Source organism: Apteryx mantelli, chromosome 3, assembly GCF_036417845.1.
Source record: "Apteryx mantelli isolate bAptMan1 chromosome 3, bAptMan1.hap1, whole genome shotgun sequence".
NCBI lineage: Eukaryota > Metazoa > Chordata > Aves > Apterygiformes > Apterygidae > Apteryx > Apteryx mantelli.
Window position 1 is genome coordinate 34315106 of NC_089980.1, and position 18633 is coordinate 34333738.

The 18633-nt window shown below is 41.1% G+C and overlaps 2 protein-coding genes across 4 annotated transcripts; one reads left to right on the forward strand and one right to left on the reverse strand.

Moving 5' to 3' along the window:
* Positions 1–48: 48 nt before the first annotated feature.
* LOC106490347 (putative deoxyribonuclease TATDN3) lies at positions 49–5111 on the reverse strand. Of its 3 annotated transcripts, none has more exons than XM_067293080.1 (10): positions 5033–5098; positions 4925–4957; positions 4744–4817; positions 4530–4614; positions 3799–3861; positions 2590–2699; positions 2124–2179; positions 1814–1926; positions 576–653; positions 49–235 (listed from the first exon to the last, which is right to left on the reverse strand). In XM_067293080.1, exons 1-10 carry the CDS (start codon positions 5096–5098, stop codon positions 92–94), a joined length of 822 nt encoding a protein of 273 aa, XP_067149181.1. In that variant the 3' UTR covers positions 49–91. The 3 variants fall into 3 exon arrangements, with proteins under 3 accessions (XP_067149181.1, XP_067149180.1, XP_067149182.1); XM_067293079.1 differs by having other exon boundaries at positions 576–656; XM_067293081.1 differs by lacking the exon at positions 4925–4957 and having other exon boundaries at positions 576–656; positions 5033–5111.
* A 73-nt stretch (positions 5112–5184) lies between these two features.
* NSL1 (NSL1 component of MIS12 kinetochore complex) lies at positions 5185–18633 on the forward strand. Its single transcript, XM_067294562.1, has 6 exons — positions 5185–5397; positions 5677–5761; positions 8841–8971; positions 13658–13712; positions 16561–16628; positions 17243–18633. The coding sequence occupies exons 1-6, from the start codon at positions 5185–5187 to the stop codon at positions 17519–17521; spliced, it is 831 nt and encodes a 276-aa protein (XP_067150663.1). The 3' UTR covers positions 17522–18633.

Here is an 18633-nt window from a genome sequence, read left to right on the forward strand (position 1 = left end):
TTGAGGCAAGATGTGTGTTGGTTTTATTTATTAGGCGATAAACAATAGTTTCTGCAACATAATTTATTTCAGATTTTGTGTGTTGCTAAGCCTATATCCAAAGGAAGTTCCGAAGTTTGGGGAATACTTTCAGCGCATTCTGTGTTGTCACTTCTATAACTTCTTCAACTGGTATTTTTTTAATTTTGGCAATACATTCTGCAGCAATGTAAATATTTTTTGGTTCATTTCTTACCTGCAGTGCATAAAAACAGACAGAATTACAGATCCCTACAGATGACAGGTGTGTCAGATTCAGTATTTCCTGACAGTTTCAATCATGTTGTGGCATCTATGACATTTATCTATCCTCCTTTGATTATTCCTCCCTTTGCACATTCCTGAAATTTCTTCTCTTTTCCCAGACTCAGGAACACTCTCTCTTTAGCTGCTTCTTTGACCTGTTCATCTAAAAATTTTCATCTGGCAATCTCTTTCGTCCCTTTTCTCTGCTTACACTACTTGACTCCCCCACCCCAATAGCTAGCCTCCATAAGGTATGTTTTTGGAAGTATAGAACTCTCCCCACAATTTACCTGTTTTTCAGGCCCCAGAGCAGGAGAGTCACTTTCTAAGCATATACTTTCCAGAGGTAAGAGTTTCACAAGCTTCTGCTTCTTGAAGAAAATAAAGACAACTATTAAATGCTCTATTCATTTAGACGTGAGGAAAAAATGCAAGATGAAGGGATATGTTCTACATTTAAAAGCAATGTCCAAAGACTTTGGTGCCACTGATAGTATTTTATCAACAATTTCAGAATGGAAGCAAAAATATCAGGAGCTGCTCAAGAAGTCCTTTCAAAAACAGAATAGCTCTGTCTTTGTTACTCTCAGTAATAGTACTATTAATACCTAAAGTACTATTTCCTAAAAACTGGATGCATTATTATTTATTAAATCAGATAATTATATTGCACAAAATACCCTATGCTTGGAGTTACCAATGCAATTTTAATTTGTTACTTCTCTGTATATATAAAATTTCTGTATCTTTTTTTTCCTCAACTCCTGTGCTTGAAGTATGCCTTTTCTTTTCTTATATTTGAACTTACTACAGAAACTGCTGATGGTGCAGAATGGAAACAGTCTCCCTTTCCCTCCCCCAGAATAAGAATTTAGCATAGCTTGCAGCAGCTCAGAGCAGAAATTACAAGGGCATTCTCACAAAGTCAGGGGTGAATGAGGCCAATGCAAACAGTCTTTAAGCAATTTAGCTGCTTCTTTGCTCAGCATGCCATGTGCAAATCACATTTTTTTCAGAAGCCTGTAACTTAGCCAAATATGAGCAGATTTTCTTTTTAGGGAAGATGGGGAGAAACACGGTATCACTGCCGTATAAACCAGTCCTTTTCCAGATTTTTAAGTCTCTGTGCTAAAAACATTGCAGTGATAAAAGTTTCCAAAGTAAAGTTCTCCAGAACACACTAAAATGAGGAAAAAAATTGCCCCATTTCCTCAGAAATAGTTGAACTGTTTTAGCCAGAATTTCCCTCCAGATGTGTAGCTATGGCAAAAGCCCCTAGATGGAAATTAAGCCAGAGTTAAAATGTGCAATGCTATAAGCAGCTGAAAGCAGGTTCTTCTATGAAAAAGTGTCTGGTGACATTAACTATAGGTGAGTACTGCAAGTACCACTTCAAATTGTACAGACTTAAAAAAGCATACTTTTGAGCTACACAATAAAAATGTAACGCTTTTCATCCTGGATAAGCTGAGAGTTATTATCTGAAATCCTCAAGCACCAAGACAGAGCAATCCCCTTTAAATGTTACCTGTTCACTCCTTATAATGGAAGGAGGGATGGAGAAGAAGTAGCCAGCTTTCACCCCTTCCATTGCTACGGATGGCTTCCCATCGAATGCATGGAGTAACACATTCCCAGCACCTCAAAGAACAGAGCCAAACCAATTCATTAACAGTGTTTACTGTAGGTCTGTGATGTCAGCTTCCAATGGGACGTTGGTCCCATCTTTGAACCATTCCTCCCAAGTTTCATGTACACAAACTGATAAGAGGACATGGCAAAATTGAAGAAGTTCTGCTGACAAAAACGATGAAGGACAAAGTGCACTAAAAACATACCTTGTTCCTTTAAGAGATTAATGGTTGGTCTTCCAGCTGAGCGGGAATGAACATTTCTGCAAAGCAAGGAGAAGCCTGGCATGAGGGAATTCAGCAGAATACTTTCCCCCACATACAAACACAGATGAACTGACAGCAGCTCGGGAAGGAAAGAAAACAATTAATCTGTATTACATCTCTTATTAGGAAAGATTTCTACAGATATATAAATGAATCTTTTTAGCTACTGTGAAGACATAGCAACAACACAGCAAGGACAGGACACACGGAAGACCACTGTATTCAAGGGGAAACATAGGGAAAACTCAATAATTACATCTCAAACTGTAGACTGACAGGCTGAAAATGCCAGTGTAATCCATGTAAGAAAAGTTCCATGGGCTCTTAGTAATTATAAATCCTAGAAAATATTTTCTTAGGTTTTTGAGATCTAGCAAATTCTCTTATTAGTATAAACAAAACCTACAAAGGCAAATCCAGTCTTCTTGCCAACTCAACCTGCTTGATCAAAACCTGTCTTTGTTCTTCCTTCTGTTCATCCGTGCTGGCAAATCTGGGAGTGAAATCTAGTCCAACCTAGAGTACGAGAAGAGAAGTGAGAAAATTTCACATACCTAATGCTTGACTAAACGACAATACCATATATAAAGGAAAATATGCCTCAAACCTGCAAGCCATTCAAAAATGTATATGCAAGAAACTGCAATTAAAATGAGCTCAACTGTAGCTTTTCTAATAAAAGAATTCATTCTAAAACATCAGTTTTTCAATTGTGAAAACATTTGGGAGATAGTTACTAACAAGTTTATTCAGCATTTTAATCTACCTCTAGTTTTCTGCTCTTTTATACATTATTGAATATTATTTCAGATCTGGATCATGATAGAAATTGAATTTCTGAACTGAACCTGTAACTTAGTACTACCTCTAGCAAAAATTAGACATTAATTCTATACTTTTTTGATTGAAACACATTCGAATGAAATTTAATGTTTGTCAAAGCAGCCCAATTCACAGTTATACCAACTGAAGTCCTTCATGTACAATACAGGTGCAACACACGACAAGTTTAGCTACAAAGCTCTGCCAATAACTGGTTTCCCTGCAGCAAGTACAGAACCAGCCACAAGCCCCTTTGCTACCAACACACAAAAAAGGTAACTGTATCCTAAAGTTTTCAAGGCTCAATTAGTTTACAACCAAATATAAGACAAGAGACAATACATGGATATAGACAGACAAGGAGTCACAAGGAACCAACATTACATAAGCCTACAAGGTACGCTGAAATCAAAGCTTAGCCTAACTTTGTCAGGGCAGGATGGAGGAATGATCTGAACGAGGATAACAGCGTGACTCAGTGTTTCACTGTACCAGAGAATAGGTCAAAAGGCATCCAGGTATAAGAGAATATATCGTAATTTTGCAATTCTTCCTACTAAATTTAGCACCATAAGTGCCATTTATTTCCTAATAACTAAAGAAAAGAAAAGATCAAGCAAATATATGAAGGAAAGTACAGTAAGGCAATTAAAAATCAGACTCTCCACTTGTTCAGCTTGTTAGCAATATTTATTGCATAGAGACAACCAAATGTTTAGTAAATATTTGTAATTCTGGTGACAGATGCTGCCAAAACCACAGCCATTTAAACAAAATATAGGATTCTACTCACTTCTCCAATTGCTACCAATTTATCTTTATAGCGTTCTATAAGTGGCAGTGCAGCATCCAGATCCTGCAAGAACAAATTAAAGAAGTAATCCTCACTGTCCTTATGAAACGGAAGCAGTATGAATTCAGTATCATCATTAAATAGGATTTCCCTTCATTGTTCTTAACTCCAGCATCTTGAAAGTTGCTACTACAGTAAGTGAGAGCTGAGTGGTCGATAAGATTTTAGAAACCAGCAGGATTCTCCTGCTTTACTCAATGACCCTTCATTTCAAGCTGATCTTTCCATAGGAGCTGAAGAGTTAACCAAAACAAGATCCATAAAAAGTCTGACATTACATGGCAGCAGACGGCTGTCCCACTTTTTCAGGTTAAAGGCACAAACGGTGAGCTTTCCACTTCCCAGCTAAAAAAGGGACAGCTGCAAATACACATGCATTATGTTGGCTGTAAACAAATCGTTCACCTGGGATTTTAGAAATGTAGTATCTGTAATACAGCCAAACGACTTCAGTGAACAATTTTGCTTTAGGACTAACATAGACAAATGGTTGCGTTAAGAGACCCTGGGATTTGGTCCACTGTGCTTTTTATATTACGGAAGCCCATAAAAGTCACTGGGCAGATTTGAAGCTCAGCTAGTTAGACCAGAGCATTCTTTGAACACTGCATATCCAAACCAGTCCTAGAAGCATTTTAAAAGCTGACTCATCTGACCCGCCTGTATTTTACCTCTAAAGTCGCACTGCGTTGCTCTTCTGGCGAAACGTCCTGAACGGGGTGAACCCCTAGACAGGGCAACACAAACCCCGGGAACCTAGGAAGGGAGCAGGCGGCGGCAGCGTGAGGGATCGCAGGCGGAGCCAGCTCACAGGCGCGAAAGGCGGCCGAGGGGCGCCGCGCTCCTTGCCGTTGCGCCAGCCCGCCCTGGTGCCGGTGCCCGCACCTCTCGGCGAGCTCCGCGACCCTCGCGAACTCCCCCGCGTGCTCCGCCACCACGACGAGCGCCGCCACCGCCGCCTGCGACACACAGAGACCCCGCTGCAGCCGAGCGCGGGCGGGCGGGCGGGCGGGGGCCGCCGGGGAGCCGCCGCCGCCGCCGCCGCCGCCCCGCGCCGCCGCGCTACCTGCTCCGCCGCCCGCACCACGGCCGCCACGTCCTGCAAGAGACACGCACCGCGTTAGCGCCGCGCCACCCCGCCCCGCCGCCGCCCCCCGCGCCGGGCCGCGCTCACCAGCAGGAAGCAGGGCGCGGCGAGGTGGCAGTGGCAGTCCACCAGCCGCGCCGCCGCCGCCGCCATGTCGTGCCGTAGTCCCGCCCCCCGCCGCGGGCCGCGGGCGGGTTCCGCTTCCGGGGCCGGCATTTTCGGTTGCGCCGCGGCGGGAAATGGCGGCCGGGTCGCCGCCGCCGCCGCCGCCGCTGGGGGAGGCGGGCGCGGGGCCGCTCAGCCCGGCCGCCGCCCGGCGGGACCCGCGGGTGCGGTGCTGCTCGCGGCGTGCCGTGGGCGAGGTGGTGGCGTTGTGCGCGCCCTTCGTGCGGGCGCTGGCCCAGGGGCTGCCGGGCGCCGCCGGGCCCGCGCCGCCGGGCGACGCGCTCTGGGTGAGGCCGCGGGGCTGGCGGGGAGCGGGCCGGGGCCGGGCCGGGGCCGGGGCCGGGGCGGCGGCGCTTCCCCTGCCTGCGGGGGGCCTGGTCTAGGGGCCGGGGCTTCCCGCGGTGTCGGCCCCGCGGCAGCGCTCGGCAGGGCCCTGCCCCGGGGCGACTGGCTGCGCTGTTGCTTCCCCGCCCAGCCGGGGCTGTGAGGCGGGAAGGGCCTCCCCAGCTCTTAACGCCGCGCCAGCCTCCGCTGCGGAGCGTTTCAAGCCCTCCGATGTCTTGCAGAACTTTGAAACGGCGGTGCAGGAGAACATCTCCATTAACGGGCAGCCCTGGCAGGAGACTTCGGACGACTCTGAACTGCAAAGCGGTATGTGCTGTTTTTCGTTAACTTCTTTTTTGTGTGTTTTTTTTCCTAAAGTGTAATATTTTTTCACTGGGCTGTTTTGCCTCCTGCTCTCTGTGGTAATAACGATGCCCGTGGAGCAGGTAAGGCTGAACTCAGGCTCAGATGTGTCCGTATGCAGAACTGAAGCACTACCCTGTAGGAACACGGCGCGTACAGATCGGTGTTCATAAATTAAAAGAAAGGTAACCAAAAGGTATAGGAACTTTTGTTCAAGAGTAAATGGCAGAGAAGACAGCTTTATTTGAAGCTCATAGTTCTGTTTGACACTTACAGCAAGATTCTTATAGATCTCTAGGCACAAATTCCAGCTATTACTCGTTACAATATCTAAATAACTTTCAGAATCTACTTATAACTACTAAGGAAGAGTAGCTTAGAGACTCCCAAAGTACCTCCTGTTAAAATAGAAGAATTTAAGGTTTAGCCAATTTTAACGGCAGCTATCTTGCTAGAAGGTTTACAGCAGACCTTCATGAAGTTTGCAGATGACCTCAAACCAGGGTGGCGTGCTGTCAAAAATGCTCAAGGATGTGCTGCTATTCAGAGAAACCTGAACAGGCTGGAGAAATGAGTCTGCTGGAACCTCATGAAATTCAACAAGGGCAATAACAAAGCCCTGAACCAGGGAAGGGGTAACCCCCTGCCATGGCACAGGATGGGAGCTGATTGCCTTTACTGAAAAGGATATGGGGGTCCTCGTGGGCTAACTGTGAGCCAACAGGGTGCCCTGGCAGCCGTGAAGGCCACAGCCTCCTGGGCCGTGTCAACAGGAGGGTAGCCAGTAGATCCAGGGAAGTGATTGTTCCTCTTTACTTGGCACTTGTTGGAGCACATCTGGAATAGCGTGCCTAATGTTGGGCTTCCCAATACAGGAAAGTTATAACAAAAAAAAAAAATCACTGTGAGGATGACTAAGCATTGGAGGAGGGTGCCCAGAGACACTGTGTCATCTCTGTTCTTGGAAGCTTTCAAGAACCAGCTGGACAAAGCCCTAGGCAACCTGGTCTGAATTCGGTGTTGACCCTGCTGTGAGCAGAAGGCTTGACTAGAGGCCTCCTGAGGGCCCTTCCAGCCTGAGTGATTCTGTGCTGGGGGCATTGGCCAACATCTCTTCTTATCAAGAGAACTAGCAGTGTGTATGTTGCTACTATTTAATGTACTAATTAAGTAAAAGTTTATAATTACTGCTTGGAATGTCTTTTAGCTGATAGTAATGGGGATTCTTGATAAAATGGTTTTCAAAGAAAATTCCTGTTTGATTCATTTGTTTACCTATGTTAGCATCAGATGTTCTTTGCCTATAACTTGATGCTCTTCAGTTGCATGAAGCTGAAAACACAGATATTGAACTGGTTGTGGAGGAAGAGCTTCTGCAAATGCAGATCTAGAATGATAACGCTCCTGTTGTATACCTGGCATGTTGCATTTTCTTCAGAATCCAAGAGTTCCTTCCTAAAAGGAAAAAAAAATCTCAATTCAGATCATCCTGAAACACTTCTCCTGAGGAATTTGTTTCTATTTTAATATGGATGTCTCAGAGTAGAGTATTTATCCATTGTTTTCAGTCTGTAGGTTTTAAAATATTGCTGAACTTTCGCCCCATGAGACATCAAGTCCAAGTTTGACCTACTAAAAGGTCAAAAATGCATTGGTCTCATGATGCAAAATGCTGAACCGATTCAGCCTCACTTCACTATTTCTAATTTGTTCAAAAATTCTTAATGGGAATAGTTTGTCCTTGTAGGTATTATTTTCAGTAACTTATCCTCTGTACAATCTACTTTTGTGCCAGCTGAGATACTGCTGTTTTCCTGTAACTGGTATAAAGTAGGTATAAGCACTGTGTTGTGTTCTTTAGTTTGACATAATTTTAATAATGTGCTTATGTCTGATCTTGATCCAGTTTGAATCACCAAGTGTTCTGGTATTTCATGCTTTTGGTGTTTGTGTGGACCTGCAGCTCGAGCCTTTCCTCTCTATACTTAAAGATTTTATGGTGATTTGCCACCACCCCTCAAAAAAACTCCCCAAAACAAACAAACAAACAACCCCTTGATTTTGCCTTTGAAGTTTACAATCATCTGATGCTACACAGATTGACCAAGAGAGGGAGCTCAAAACCTGTTCTTTAGCAGTAGATCAGCTGACTTTGCAAGTTATGCTCAATACATTAATGGGACCAGTGAATTAATTCTAAAAGGTCTGCAAAAGTAAACCAGTTTGAAAATATTATCTTAAGCTTTAAAAATTGTCAAGTTTAACTGCAGTCTTGGAGAGGCTGGTAGTAGGGTAACAGTAGTCAAAACACTTCAGTCAACAGCAGGAAATATGTTCTAAATATTTTGTCTAATTTTGCGATCAGAAGAAAAGCCATAAAAGTTGGCTCCTACCAGATGCAGTCTGTTGGGCATCGGATATTGAAAACAAACATATTTTATTTTTTACACACTGCACGTATCTAGTAATTATGATGGCCTCAGGATGCAGGGTATTTTGGGGAAACAAGTTTCATTGAGGTGGTATAGTATGTTGTTGAAGATTCATAGATGAATCTTAAAATTAAACTGTATGTCTGTTATACAGACATATAGATATCATATAGATATGGAATATACAATCATTTAGGCTTTTAGTTGTCCAGCGAATGTGTTTAATGCTTGTAAATAACACAGATCAATCCAGTTTTCTTGCAGCGTCTTGCATTGCTTATCTTCAGTTGAAAAAACAAGTTACTGCAAGAGACAGTCCTTCTTTGTGAGTCTCTTCTCTTCAGTTTCAGAACACACAGAAAAATGTTTTGGAATTTTTTCCCAGAGCTTTGCCCCACTCCCTTCCTTAAAAAGTAATTGGTCAACAGCAAGTAGTGTTTCAATTTCCATTTGGCCTTACAAGTAGTTCCAAGGCAGATGCTTTTATCTTCAGTGATAATCATGCATGATTTCTTATTTCAGATCTAAAGCTTTTTCCTTACAGCTTTGTCTCAAATGGAAAAAAATTGTAGGAGCGTTCTTATAATAACTTTGCATGCCTCTGATTTTAGGTTCAAACATCAAAATTCTTGAAGATCAGTTTGATGAACTTATTGTAGAGACAACAACAAAACGTAAGCGGTGGCCTAAAAAGATACTAATGCATGCTATCCAAACCATGAAAGGGGAGCAAGAGATGTTGGTGAGTAACCTACAATTTTCAGAAAATCTTTGCATAGAGTAGTTGCTGGCTGTAAGTAGCTAGGAGAATTCACTAAATGTTGACCCATAAGTTCCTTTCTACAGTTGCTTTTGATTCTTTGTTATATAACAAAATTATTTCTTTGCATTAATTTGCATTAATTTGTTCCTCAGTAAATTGAGGGTTGCTATGAAGTGTTGTGAAGTATGAGTGAATTGGGGCTGTGGCGCAGTTCAGCAAGTTACTTAGGCAGATTGCTTCAACGTGATGACTCGTGTTAGAAGTTAGTATTTACCTATTTATCTTGTCAAATCAGGGTTTCTGAAATCCTTGGCTGAAGGCTGCTGTTGAAGTATTAAATATTATGATATATATAGGTAGATATTATCATGTGCAGCATATGACTTTCTAAAGATGTCTGAGTTTTTCCTGAGCCCCTTTGTTGAGCTAATATCTACATTGGATAAGCAAGTTCAGTAAAGAAGGAAAAAAAAAAGTCATGAGTAGGTGCAGTGATTTCTCTGTTTTTTGGCACTGAGTGTAAAATAACTACTGGCATTAAACAGCCCACTCACGTTCTTGGTTGCTAAATTTCACTTTCGCAGCTATGCTAGCTCTGCCTTTTGCTTACCTGTTGATTAATCAGGAGCCAACTTTTTTTCCATCATTTACGTTGTCATCCTAAACAGCTGCCATTTTCTTCCTGTCTCTTGAAGTACTTTTTAAAGTATCTGTCCTTTGACTACATTCTTAAACTTTATTGCTTTAGTGGCTGGTTAGTGCTTTATAATATGGTTTTGGAGAAAAAATCAGCTCAGTCTAAGAGTAAAAGGCTTGGATGTCTTTAAAAAGACTGTCAGTTGTTTGAGCCATTTCAGTGCGTGTGCTTATGTTTGTAATCAAATGTGATGTGATTTACTGCCCTCTGTTCAGAGGCTCCAGTTGGGATGAAAGGTAAGAACATTTGCCATATAAATTGAGAAATAGTTCCTCTTTTTTTTCTCTCTCCTCTCTTAATTATACCTTGCATATGTTGTACTATCAACTTTCCACAGGCAAGCTGTTACTGTTTTTTCATAGATTTCTGCCTCAGTAAAGACTTCAGAATTGCCTTCTTCAAATTGGAAGCATGGGAATCCATACATGAATGAACTGCATCCTTGCTAGAGGGGAAGGGCTAAGGAAAGGCTGGCATTATACAGTGCTGTAGTCTATAGGGCTGCTGTAGCATGCAGGGACCAGGTTAGGAAAGTCAGAGCCCACCTGGAGTTGAATCTGTCAAGGAAACATGAAGGGCACCAAGAAGGGCTTCTACAGGTATATCAGCAGCAAAAGAAAGACTAGTGAAAATGTGGGCCCACTGCTGAATGGGGCAGTGGACCTGGTGACAAAGAATATAGAAAATATTAATGTCTTCTTTGCCTTAGCTTTTATGGGTAAGACTGTCCTTCAGGAAACACAGGCCCCTAGAACCTGTGGGAAAGTCTGGGACAAGGAAGATTTACCCTCAGTAGAGGAGGGTCAAGCTAGGGAACATTTAAACAAACTGAAAGTACACAAGTCCATGGGACCTGATGGGATGTACCCACAAGTGCTGAGGGAGCTTGGCTGATTCCATTGTTATTGCAAGGCCGCTCTCGATTATCTTTGAAAGGTCACGACATTCAGGGGAGGTTCTTGACAATTGGAAGAAAACAAAAAAAATTCTGTCTTCAAGAAGGGCAAAAAAGGAGAATCCAGGGAACTTCAGGTCAGTCAGTCTCACCTTGACCCCTGGGAAGGTGATGGAGCAATCCTGGAAGTCATCCTAGATTTCTAAACATTAAGGACAAGAAGGTGATTGGGAGTAGCCAGCATGGATTTACGAAGCAGAAGTGATGCCTGATCATCCTGATGGCCTTCTACAATGAGATGACTAGTAATGGATACAGGGAGAGCAGTGGATGTTGTTTATCTTGATTTTTAGCAAGGCTTTTGACATTCTCTCCCATAATATCCTCACGTCCATACTGATCAAGTATGGACTAGATAAGCAGACACTGAGGTGGATTAAAAAACAGCTGAATTGCTGGACTCAAGGGGTTGTGATGAGCAGCATGAAGTCTGGCTTGGAGACCAGTCACCAGTGGTGTATCCCAAGGGTCAATACTTGGACCCATACTGTTTAACATTTTTATTAATGACCTGGATGATGGGACAGAATGCACCCTCAGCAAGTTTGCAGACAATGCAAAACTGGGAGGAGTGTCTGATACACCAGATGGTTGTGCTGCTGTTCAGAGGGACCTCGACAGGCCGGAGAAATGGGCAGAGAGGAATCTTGTGAAGTTCAGCAAGGGAAATGCCAAGTCCTGCACCTATGAGGAATAACCCCATGCACCAGTACAGGCTGGGAGCCAACCAGCTGGAGAGCAGCTTTGCAGAGAAGGGCCTGGGGGTCCTGGTGGACAGCAAGTCAAACATGGGCCAGCAATGCTCCCTTGAGGCAAAGGCCAATGGCATCCTGGGCTGCACTGGGCAGAGAGCTGCCAGCAGGTCAAGGGAGGTGATTCTTCCTCTCTACTCAGCCTTGGTGAGGCCACACCTGGAGTGCTGTGTCCAGTGCTGGGCTCCCCAGTACAAGAGACATGGACATACTGGAACAAGTCCAATGAAAGGCCACAAAGATGACATCCGATGTACAACGAGAGGCTGAGAGAGCTGGAACTGCTCAGCCTCGAAAAGAGAAGGCTCTGGGGGATCTAATCAATGCACATAAATATTTTTTGAAGGGGTAGTAAAGAAGATGGAGCCAGACTCTTCTCAGTGGTGCCCAGTGACAGGACAAGAGGAAATGGGCACAAATTGAAATACAGGAAATTCCACTTAAACATAAGAAAAAAAATTTTTACTCTGAGGGTTGTCGAACACTGGAACAGGTTACCCAGCGAGGGTGTGGAGTCTCCATCCTTGGCGATATTCAAAACCTGACTGGACACAGCCTGAGCAACCTGCTCAAGTGGTTGACCCTGCTTTGAGCAGAGCTTGGACTGGACTGTGTCTAGATGTCCCTTCCAACCTCAGCTGTTCTGATTCTGTACTAAAGAAGATGGGAATTTTTTTTAGAAAGTAGTTTAAGAGCCTGTGTTGCATTTCTAAGGACTAAAATTGACAAAGGGTAAATAACTCTTTCGTTTAGCCACACAGAGCTGATTTACAGTAAGTAAAAACATATTTGTCTTAAGTCTGGGATACTTCCCAACATATATTGCATTTTGAGATCTCTCTATATATTGGCTGTATATCAAGTACATCAAACAAAAATAAATAATTTAAAATACAGTTTGCTATTGTATAACACAAAGATTTAATATGACCTTTTAATCTTTTTGCAAAAGGAAAATGATAGTAGAGTAGATGAGTTATTTAGCAGGTGAGTATTTAGAATGCCTCTCGGCCTACCTTTCTGCTGTTGCTGATCCTTTCAGATTTTACAACAACACAACTGGATGATTATTTTAGTTAAGTGTCTGCAAAATATGGGAAGTTTCTAGTGTACCTCTGTAAATGAAGTGGCTTTTCTCCTCTCAGCTACTTCTGTGTAGCTACTAGTGGTTTCCCTGTTGAGTGAGGAGTTCTCATGTTCGTTTTAGACCCTAACTACTCTTAAGATGCGTGTTTTCTGAGACATGAGGTAACTATGAAGATGCTGTACATCACAGAGGTTTAACTGGAGAGAACCACTCATTTAGTGTGGTGATCTCCCTACAACTGCCAAAGCAAGACTCCTCCTGGAGGTTTTCATTTGATAGTTCTGTGGTGTTTGAACTAATGCAAGCTTTCTTCTGTTTGAGGCCATTACTGTAGACTTGATAATAATATGTGTGAACTGTGAAAGTTTTGCTCTGAAAGAACTACAGGGAGGAATAAGTAATTTTCCTCTTTTTACGTTTTTTGGTTCAAGAAGAATGAGGGACAGCTCTTGAAGTGGATAAAATTGTTTAATTTGAAGATGATACAACTTACATTCCCTTGTCTTTGCTTTGTTTCCTCTTTCCCCAGTGGTCTCTTACTTATAATTCCACCTTGAATAAAATTAAATGTTACAACTTAGTTTCTGTCACAATTAACTGATGTCAAGTCACAAGATGCATGATAGGGCCAAAGAGCCAGAGAGCCTGGTTTGTGAAGGAGAATGTTCTTATTCATGTATAAATACTTGCAGAGAAATAATATAGTCGTTTAAAGTAGTTTTCTTTTCTTAGCTTTTTGTATAAATGTACCCTTTGTTCAAGTTTGCTGCTCTGTGAAAGCGTACCAGTTTTGTGAATGGTTCCTTAGAAGTCACAGCAGTTCTCTTTCCTCGGTTGTGCAGCAGATGGCAATGCTTCATCCAAAATTTCTGGATTTTAACTTAGAAATCCTCATGCATTAATAATTAGAATTTTACAAACTAAAGTAGATTTTTGGAGACTTGTGCACAGTGAGCATATTAACTGTGTTAACCAGAACACTGTTTTCAGTAACTGAGTATCTATAAAATATGCATCTGATATACTCTTTATCTAAATAATTCCACCATCTCCTTCCATTAGCCTTTTTCCATTGTTCTAACTGCTGTGTGTACATTAGAGATATATTACAACAAGAGGGTATTTCAGTTGTGGGTTTTTTTGTTTTTTGTGTTTTTTTTTTTTTGATATGCAGAAGCTCTACCAGCCTGTTGTAACACCAGAAGAGATAAGATCACAACCATCTCAAGGTAAAGATTTCTCAAGGGAGGGCAGCTGTATTGAGAGAATACTACCTACCTTACTGGCTAACTGTTAATGTTTTAAGTTTTCTTTCTTTAAATTTATTTAAAACTGTTCAAATACTTCAGCAAAATAGCTAGATGTTTGTCATAGCTGAATATATTGCTGCATCCATTTATTAACTTGTATCCAACCCTAATTCTGAATGCTGTGTGCTGTTATGCACTGTACTTAAAGGCAAAAGCTGGCCACTGTGCGGGTATTGCGTAGAAATTGTCACATAATTACCCTCAACAGGTTTTCTTACCTCTTTCCTTCTCCACTGGTGGAGACAAGATGTGGAACTAGATGGATCATTGACATTAAACTTTGACAGTTCTTATGTTCCTTTTACATAAGTACTAGAAATGTTTTGGTCTCTCTTCCTAATCCATCAGTTTCTTCTGGAGATTGAAAGCAGTTGTTCAGTACTGGGTGATAGTAGAGTCGACTCTCCTAATTTGTAAAGTATGTATGAAATTTTATCCTGTTTGTGCAATTTGTAAGTGCTGGAGAAGAAACATAACAAACTTAGGGCAATGTTTACAGTTCGGTGCTTTTGAAAGGTTATTCGTTATACAAACCTCTTGGAACGGGGTGGTAAATTCTGCAGCTCGTGAATGGGCTGTGCTTTTATGAGGCTGACCTTAAGAAATGGCAAATTCTAACTTGCCTGTTCTTGACTATTGAAAATGACAGAGTTTACCAACACTGTATAAAGTTGAAAAATGTGGTTACAGAACTCTAACTATGGATTACTGCACATAATATAAAGCTGGTGTAGCAAACAGCATTGTTAAATGAAGTTTGAGAAGCAAAGCTTAAGCTTCCAGGTCTGAGCCTGCTGATCTGACTTTACTCTAGGCACTGTTTCCTCTTTGTAAGCAGTAGGAGCCATTGCTTCCAGAAATGCCAGCCTCTGCAGCAAAGCAGCCAACAGGAGCAGTATAGAGCTTCACTTCGTATTTGGGTTTCTTTCAGTTTCTGGTATCCAGATCTATGCTTTTCTGATGTGAATAAACTGCTGCTTGACAGTTAGTAATAGCTTGCACTAAGATACTGCCTTTTCAGGTTAGGTAACAGTGAAGTCCTAACCAAGACAACATAGAGTTTGTGCTGAATTTTAGTATCTATGTAGTCTTTGGGAAGTTTATGTATCCCAGTTTAGCAAGTACAGTGGCCAGAAACCAAAAATGTTTAGATTACTCAATACCTTTCATTTCCTTTTTTCATTTCCCTATGTTTTGGAAAGCCTTGAACACTGAGGAATATAATGTTGTCCATGTAAAGCTCAACTCCTGCAGGCAAATTTCATTTAACTGTGTATCAGTCTTTCTGTATATCTAGAATAATCCAAGTAATTATTTATACTTTTGTTTAATTCCTTCCTTGGAACTTCATAGGATCACCAGTCTTCTAATCTCAATATACTGTTGTAAAAAGTCTTCATTATGAACATATCTTTCTTTTAGAGAGTGTCCATTCATAAGTCTCTGCTGTGTATTTAAAGAGGCTGCTGTTTGATTATTTGTCCCTCCAAATGCTGAACGATTGTGCATTTTAGCATCCATTTCCATACATTGATTATGCATTCCTAAAACATGTCTAATTAGTACATTGTGCATGTGGACAGACAACAAAATTTTGTCTCTTACTACTTACTTGCATTTCAGCAGGAGGTCACTAACACCCTGTGCTAGAATATGGTGATTGACTTGAATCATCTTCAGTAGCACTGATGAGGTTGGCTTAAGATGAAGTGCCATGTTTTGCTCCAAGATGGATTATATGTGCGTGCACCATCGACTGGTATATTCTACTGCAGGGACTGGTGAACCCCTACTGAAAAACAGTAAGAGTGGGAGGTGGAGACTAGTTAGTTCCCAGGAGCACACTTGCTTGTCTGCTGCTTGTAAGTTTTTGTTGCTGTTGTAGCTTTGCAGAGAGAACTCTACACTGAAAAATGGCAGAGAACATGCAAACTTGGTTGGGTTTTTTTTGTAATTTATAAGAGCTTAACTCTTGACTAGGAGAATTATACTGCTTGTAAATTGCTTCCAATTTTCCTACTCATCAAAAATATATATTGTATTGATGATCTTATGTTGTTACTGCAATCAAATATATGACACTTTTTCCCCAGTATTCTGCACCTGCTGCCTGCTTCAGTGTACCTGAAAGCTTCTTTTCTTTCTTTTCATATTAACCCGACAGAATTAATGCAGTTCTTATTGTTTACACTTGCTGAGTTAAGCTGGGAAAGAAATGTGGCCTTTAATGTAAAAGCTGACTGGTTGCTACCCAGCTGGAGCTGTAAGATTTGGGTTTTTTCCCTTCTTAAGTGGGTTTTCTTCATCTCATTTTCTCCACAATTGTGTTTATCCTCCTTATTTCCTACAGTACTATCAAATGTAACATGAGCTTGAAAGCATCAAAACAGGTCTTTTTTTTTTTTTCCTTGTAACTGTGTTCTCTTCCTTTATTTCAAATACTGTCTTTGTTTCTTGTGTTTTGTCTAACCTGTAGGATTTTTAAGCAGAGAACTTTGTGGCTTGCTGTAGTCGAGACTTCTAGGCGCTATTGCATGTTTAGTGGTTAAGAGTGATAATAGTAAGATAAAACACATCAGCTGTCATCTCCAAAGCTATAATGCTACATGTAATTTGCATTGTAGATGGTTTTTGCAAGTGAAGGGGATATGCTGCAGGTTTAGTATTTATACAGCGACTATACAACTTTTCTGTCTAACCTACAAAGTCATTAGCAAGCAAGGGGAAAGGGGTTGCATTTCAGAAGTTCACTTTTGTTTGTTTGCAGATGCTTACATGGCAGAGCTGAAGCAGCTGGCAGAAGTGGCATCCAAACAGATTAGTGGTGTAATGAAGGTGAGATCTCTGTGCCCTCCAAGAGGATATGGGTTTTTTTGTTTTTTTTCTTGATCTGATTAAAATGTCATCAAATACAAGTTCTAACTCAGTTTATAATTTTGTATGAAAAAGCCTGCATATGTACTTTTCAAGCAAGTACTCCTTTAGGTTTGGACTACTAAAGCATTCCTTCCTTAACTGGGAGTAAGGAAGATTGCCCTGTGGCTATAGAAAATATTTTTATAGAGATTTCAGAACCTGTAGCATTTGAAAAATTAAAACATCTTCTGAAAAGACCTGTACAACGTCATGTGGCATCATTTATTACTTTGGTACCAGCTTAGACATGTACTGTAGTGTTCTTCTCATATTTATTCAGCTTGGAGGTGAAATGGAGAAGCATTTTAAACTTGTGTGGAATGCTCTTTATGTGACCTGTGAGTGTAGACACTTGTCACTGTTTGGCTGGTAGCTCTGAGTTCTCTCAGTTCTCAGCCTTCACCCATCATCCTAAGGTACATCTCTGCAGATGCTGATGCTTTTGTGCATGTCAGATTCTAATTAACACATTGTGTTCATTGTAACCCTTACTTTTCCCATGTAACTTGAGGTGCTTGGATTTGTTTTTGCAGTCTCTCCCAGCACTAATAGAAAGAGCAGAAGGTTTTTCCCAAGCATTAACTTGGCAACCAACCTTGGAACTGTGCAAGCTGCGGCAAGAAGTCTTTGCTGGTTGTAAGGAGAAGGAGGAAAATAATGTCCAGAACTTCATATCGCCAGCGGAAGTCACACCAACAGACACTGATACCAATAAAAATACTTACGTTTTCTTGAAAAGAAAGAGAACTGCAGAGTCACCACAAGCAAGACGCTATCCACTGCGCCGGAGGAAAATTACTCTCAGCACATGAATTTCTCATTTAGTATTTTTGGATTTGAAACTTAGTTGTACTCTTGTTCAGTGTGTTCCGTTTTTTTTCTTAAACCTTCTTTTCCCCTCTAATTCAGTGCTATACCTAAGAACTTTCTTAGTTATTCAGTCTTTGATCTTTTTAAATATTTCTCTTCTGTTACACTGCTAGTATATGAAAGCCTAAACATATCAGCAGCACCTATCCAGCAAGTGTATTTACTGATTAACTCTCACTTCTTGCTCTTTTATTACAGGACTCAGCGTGGGTCCTGATGCTTCAAAGAGTTGTGCACATGCTTTATGTACGTGGGCAGTCTTTTTGTAGCCCACTGACTGCTCATTTAAACTAAACATGTGTCTAAAGAGGTTGGAGAGTATCTAGTTCTCCAAATACACCTTCATCTATACTCATTTGGGTGACTATTTTCTTTACTAAGTCAATAAAAAAGAATTTCACGCTGGAACGTATTAAAAACACCATTTTAGTGTGGTAATACAGTTTAGAAAATCCACATGTAAATGTAAAATTGGTCCCTGCTATTAGACCTTTCCTGAATTTAGTGAGCTGGACTTATTTATAGTCATGTTTGTTTAAACTTGGAGTTTTTATAATTGTATATATTTACCTGCAGTATGCTATTCTGAGCAAGGGTGGACCATACATATCTTACCTGATATTTTCATTTCATGTAATCCAAGTATGCAGTCTGGGGGTTTCCTGGACAATATTTCTACACATTCCAGGATCTTGACTTCAGTCATTTATGCATTTGTGATATTTGACTAAACTTTTAAAATCAGTGTAGAGTAACAGTAAATGGTATTAAGTTGAGCTATCCTACACGTCTACATATTTGTACCTAGACAATTGCACAGTACTACTAAATTGAGCAGCATGCCTTAACCATTCATAACTTCTAGCTTATGATTGCATATGCTTGCAGTATATACTCATGTGTAATGTGTGTTTTCTCACACAGTAATTTGAGGGTTTTTAGAAGTTTTATTATGTACTGTAGTAAGAAGGTGGTCCAACTTAGTATTTAAGAAACTGAAAATTTTCAAGAAAATGTGTGATGAATTTCAGCATCATTAAATTTGAAAAGGTGA

Bases quoted from the DNA above. Each gene is read 5' to 3' on its own strand.
- LOC106490347 (XM_067293079.1), bottom strand. From the start codon at position 5,098: ATGGCGGCGGCGGCGGCGCGGCTGGTGGACTGCCACTGCCACCTCGCC. The intron at 3,862-4,529 runs GTAAAATACAGG...TTGTTCTTGCAG, and splicing joins AACGCAGTGCGACTTTAGAG to GATCTGGATGCTGCACTGCC. The intron at 657-1,813 runs GTAACATTTAAA...ATTTTCTTCAAG, and splicing joins CCATTATAAGGAGTGAACAG to AAGCAGAAGCTTGTGAAACT.
- NSL1 (XM_067294562.1), top strand. From the start codon at position 5,185: ATGGCGGCCGGGTCGCCGCCGCCGCCGCCGCCGCTGGGGGAGGCGGGC. The intron at 5,398-5,676 runs GTGAGGCCGCGG...GATGTCTTGCAG, and splicing joins CGCCGGGCGACGCGCTCTGG to AACTTTGAAACGGCGGTGCA. The intron at 16,629-17,242 runs GTGAGATCTCTG...TTGTTTTTGCAG, and splicing joins AGATTAGTGGTGTAATGAAG to TCTCTCCCAGCACTAATAGA.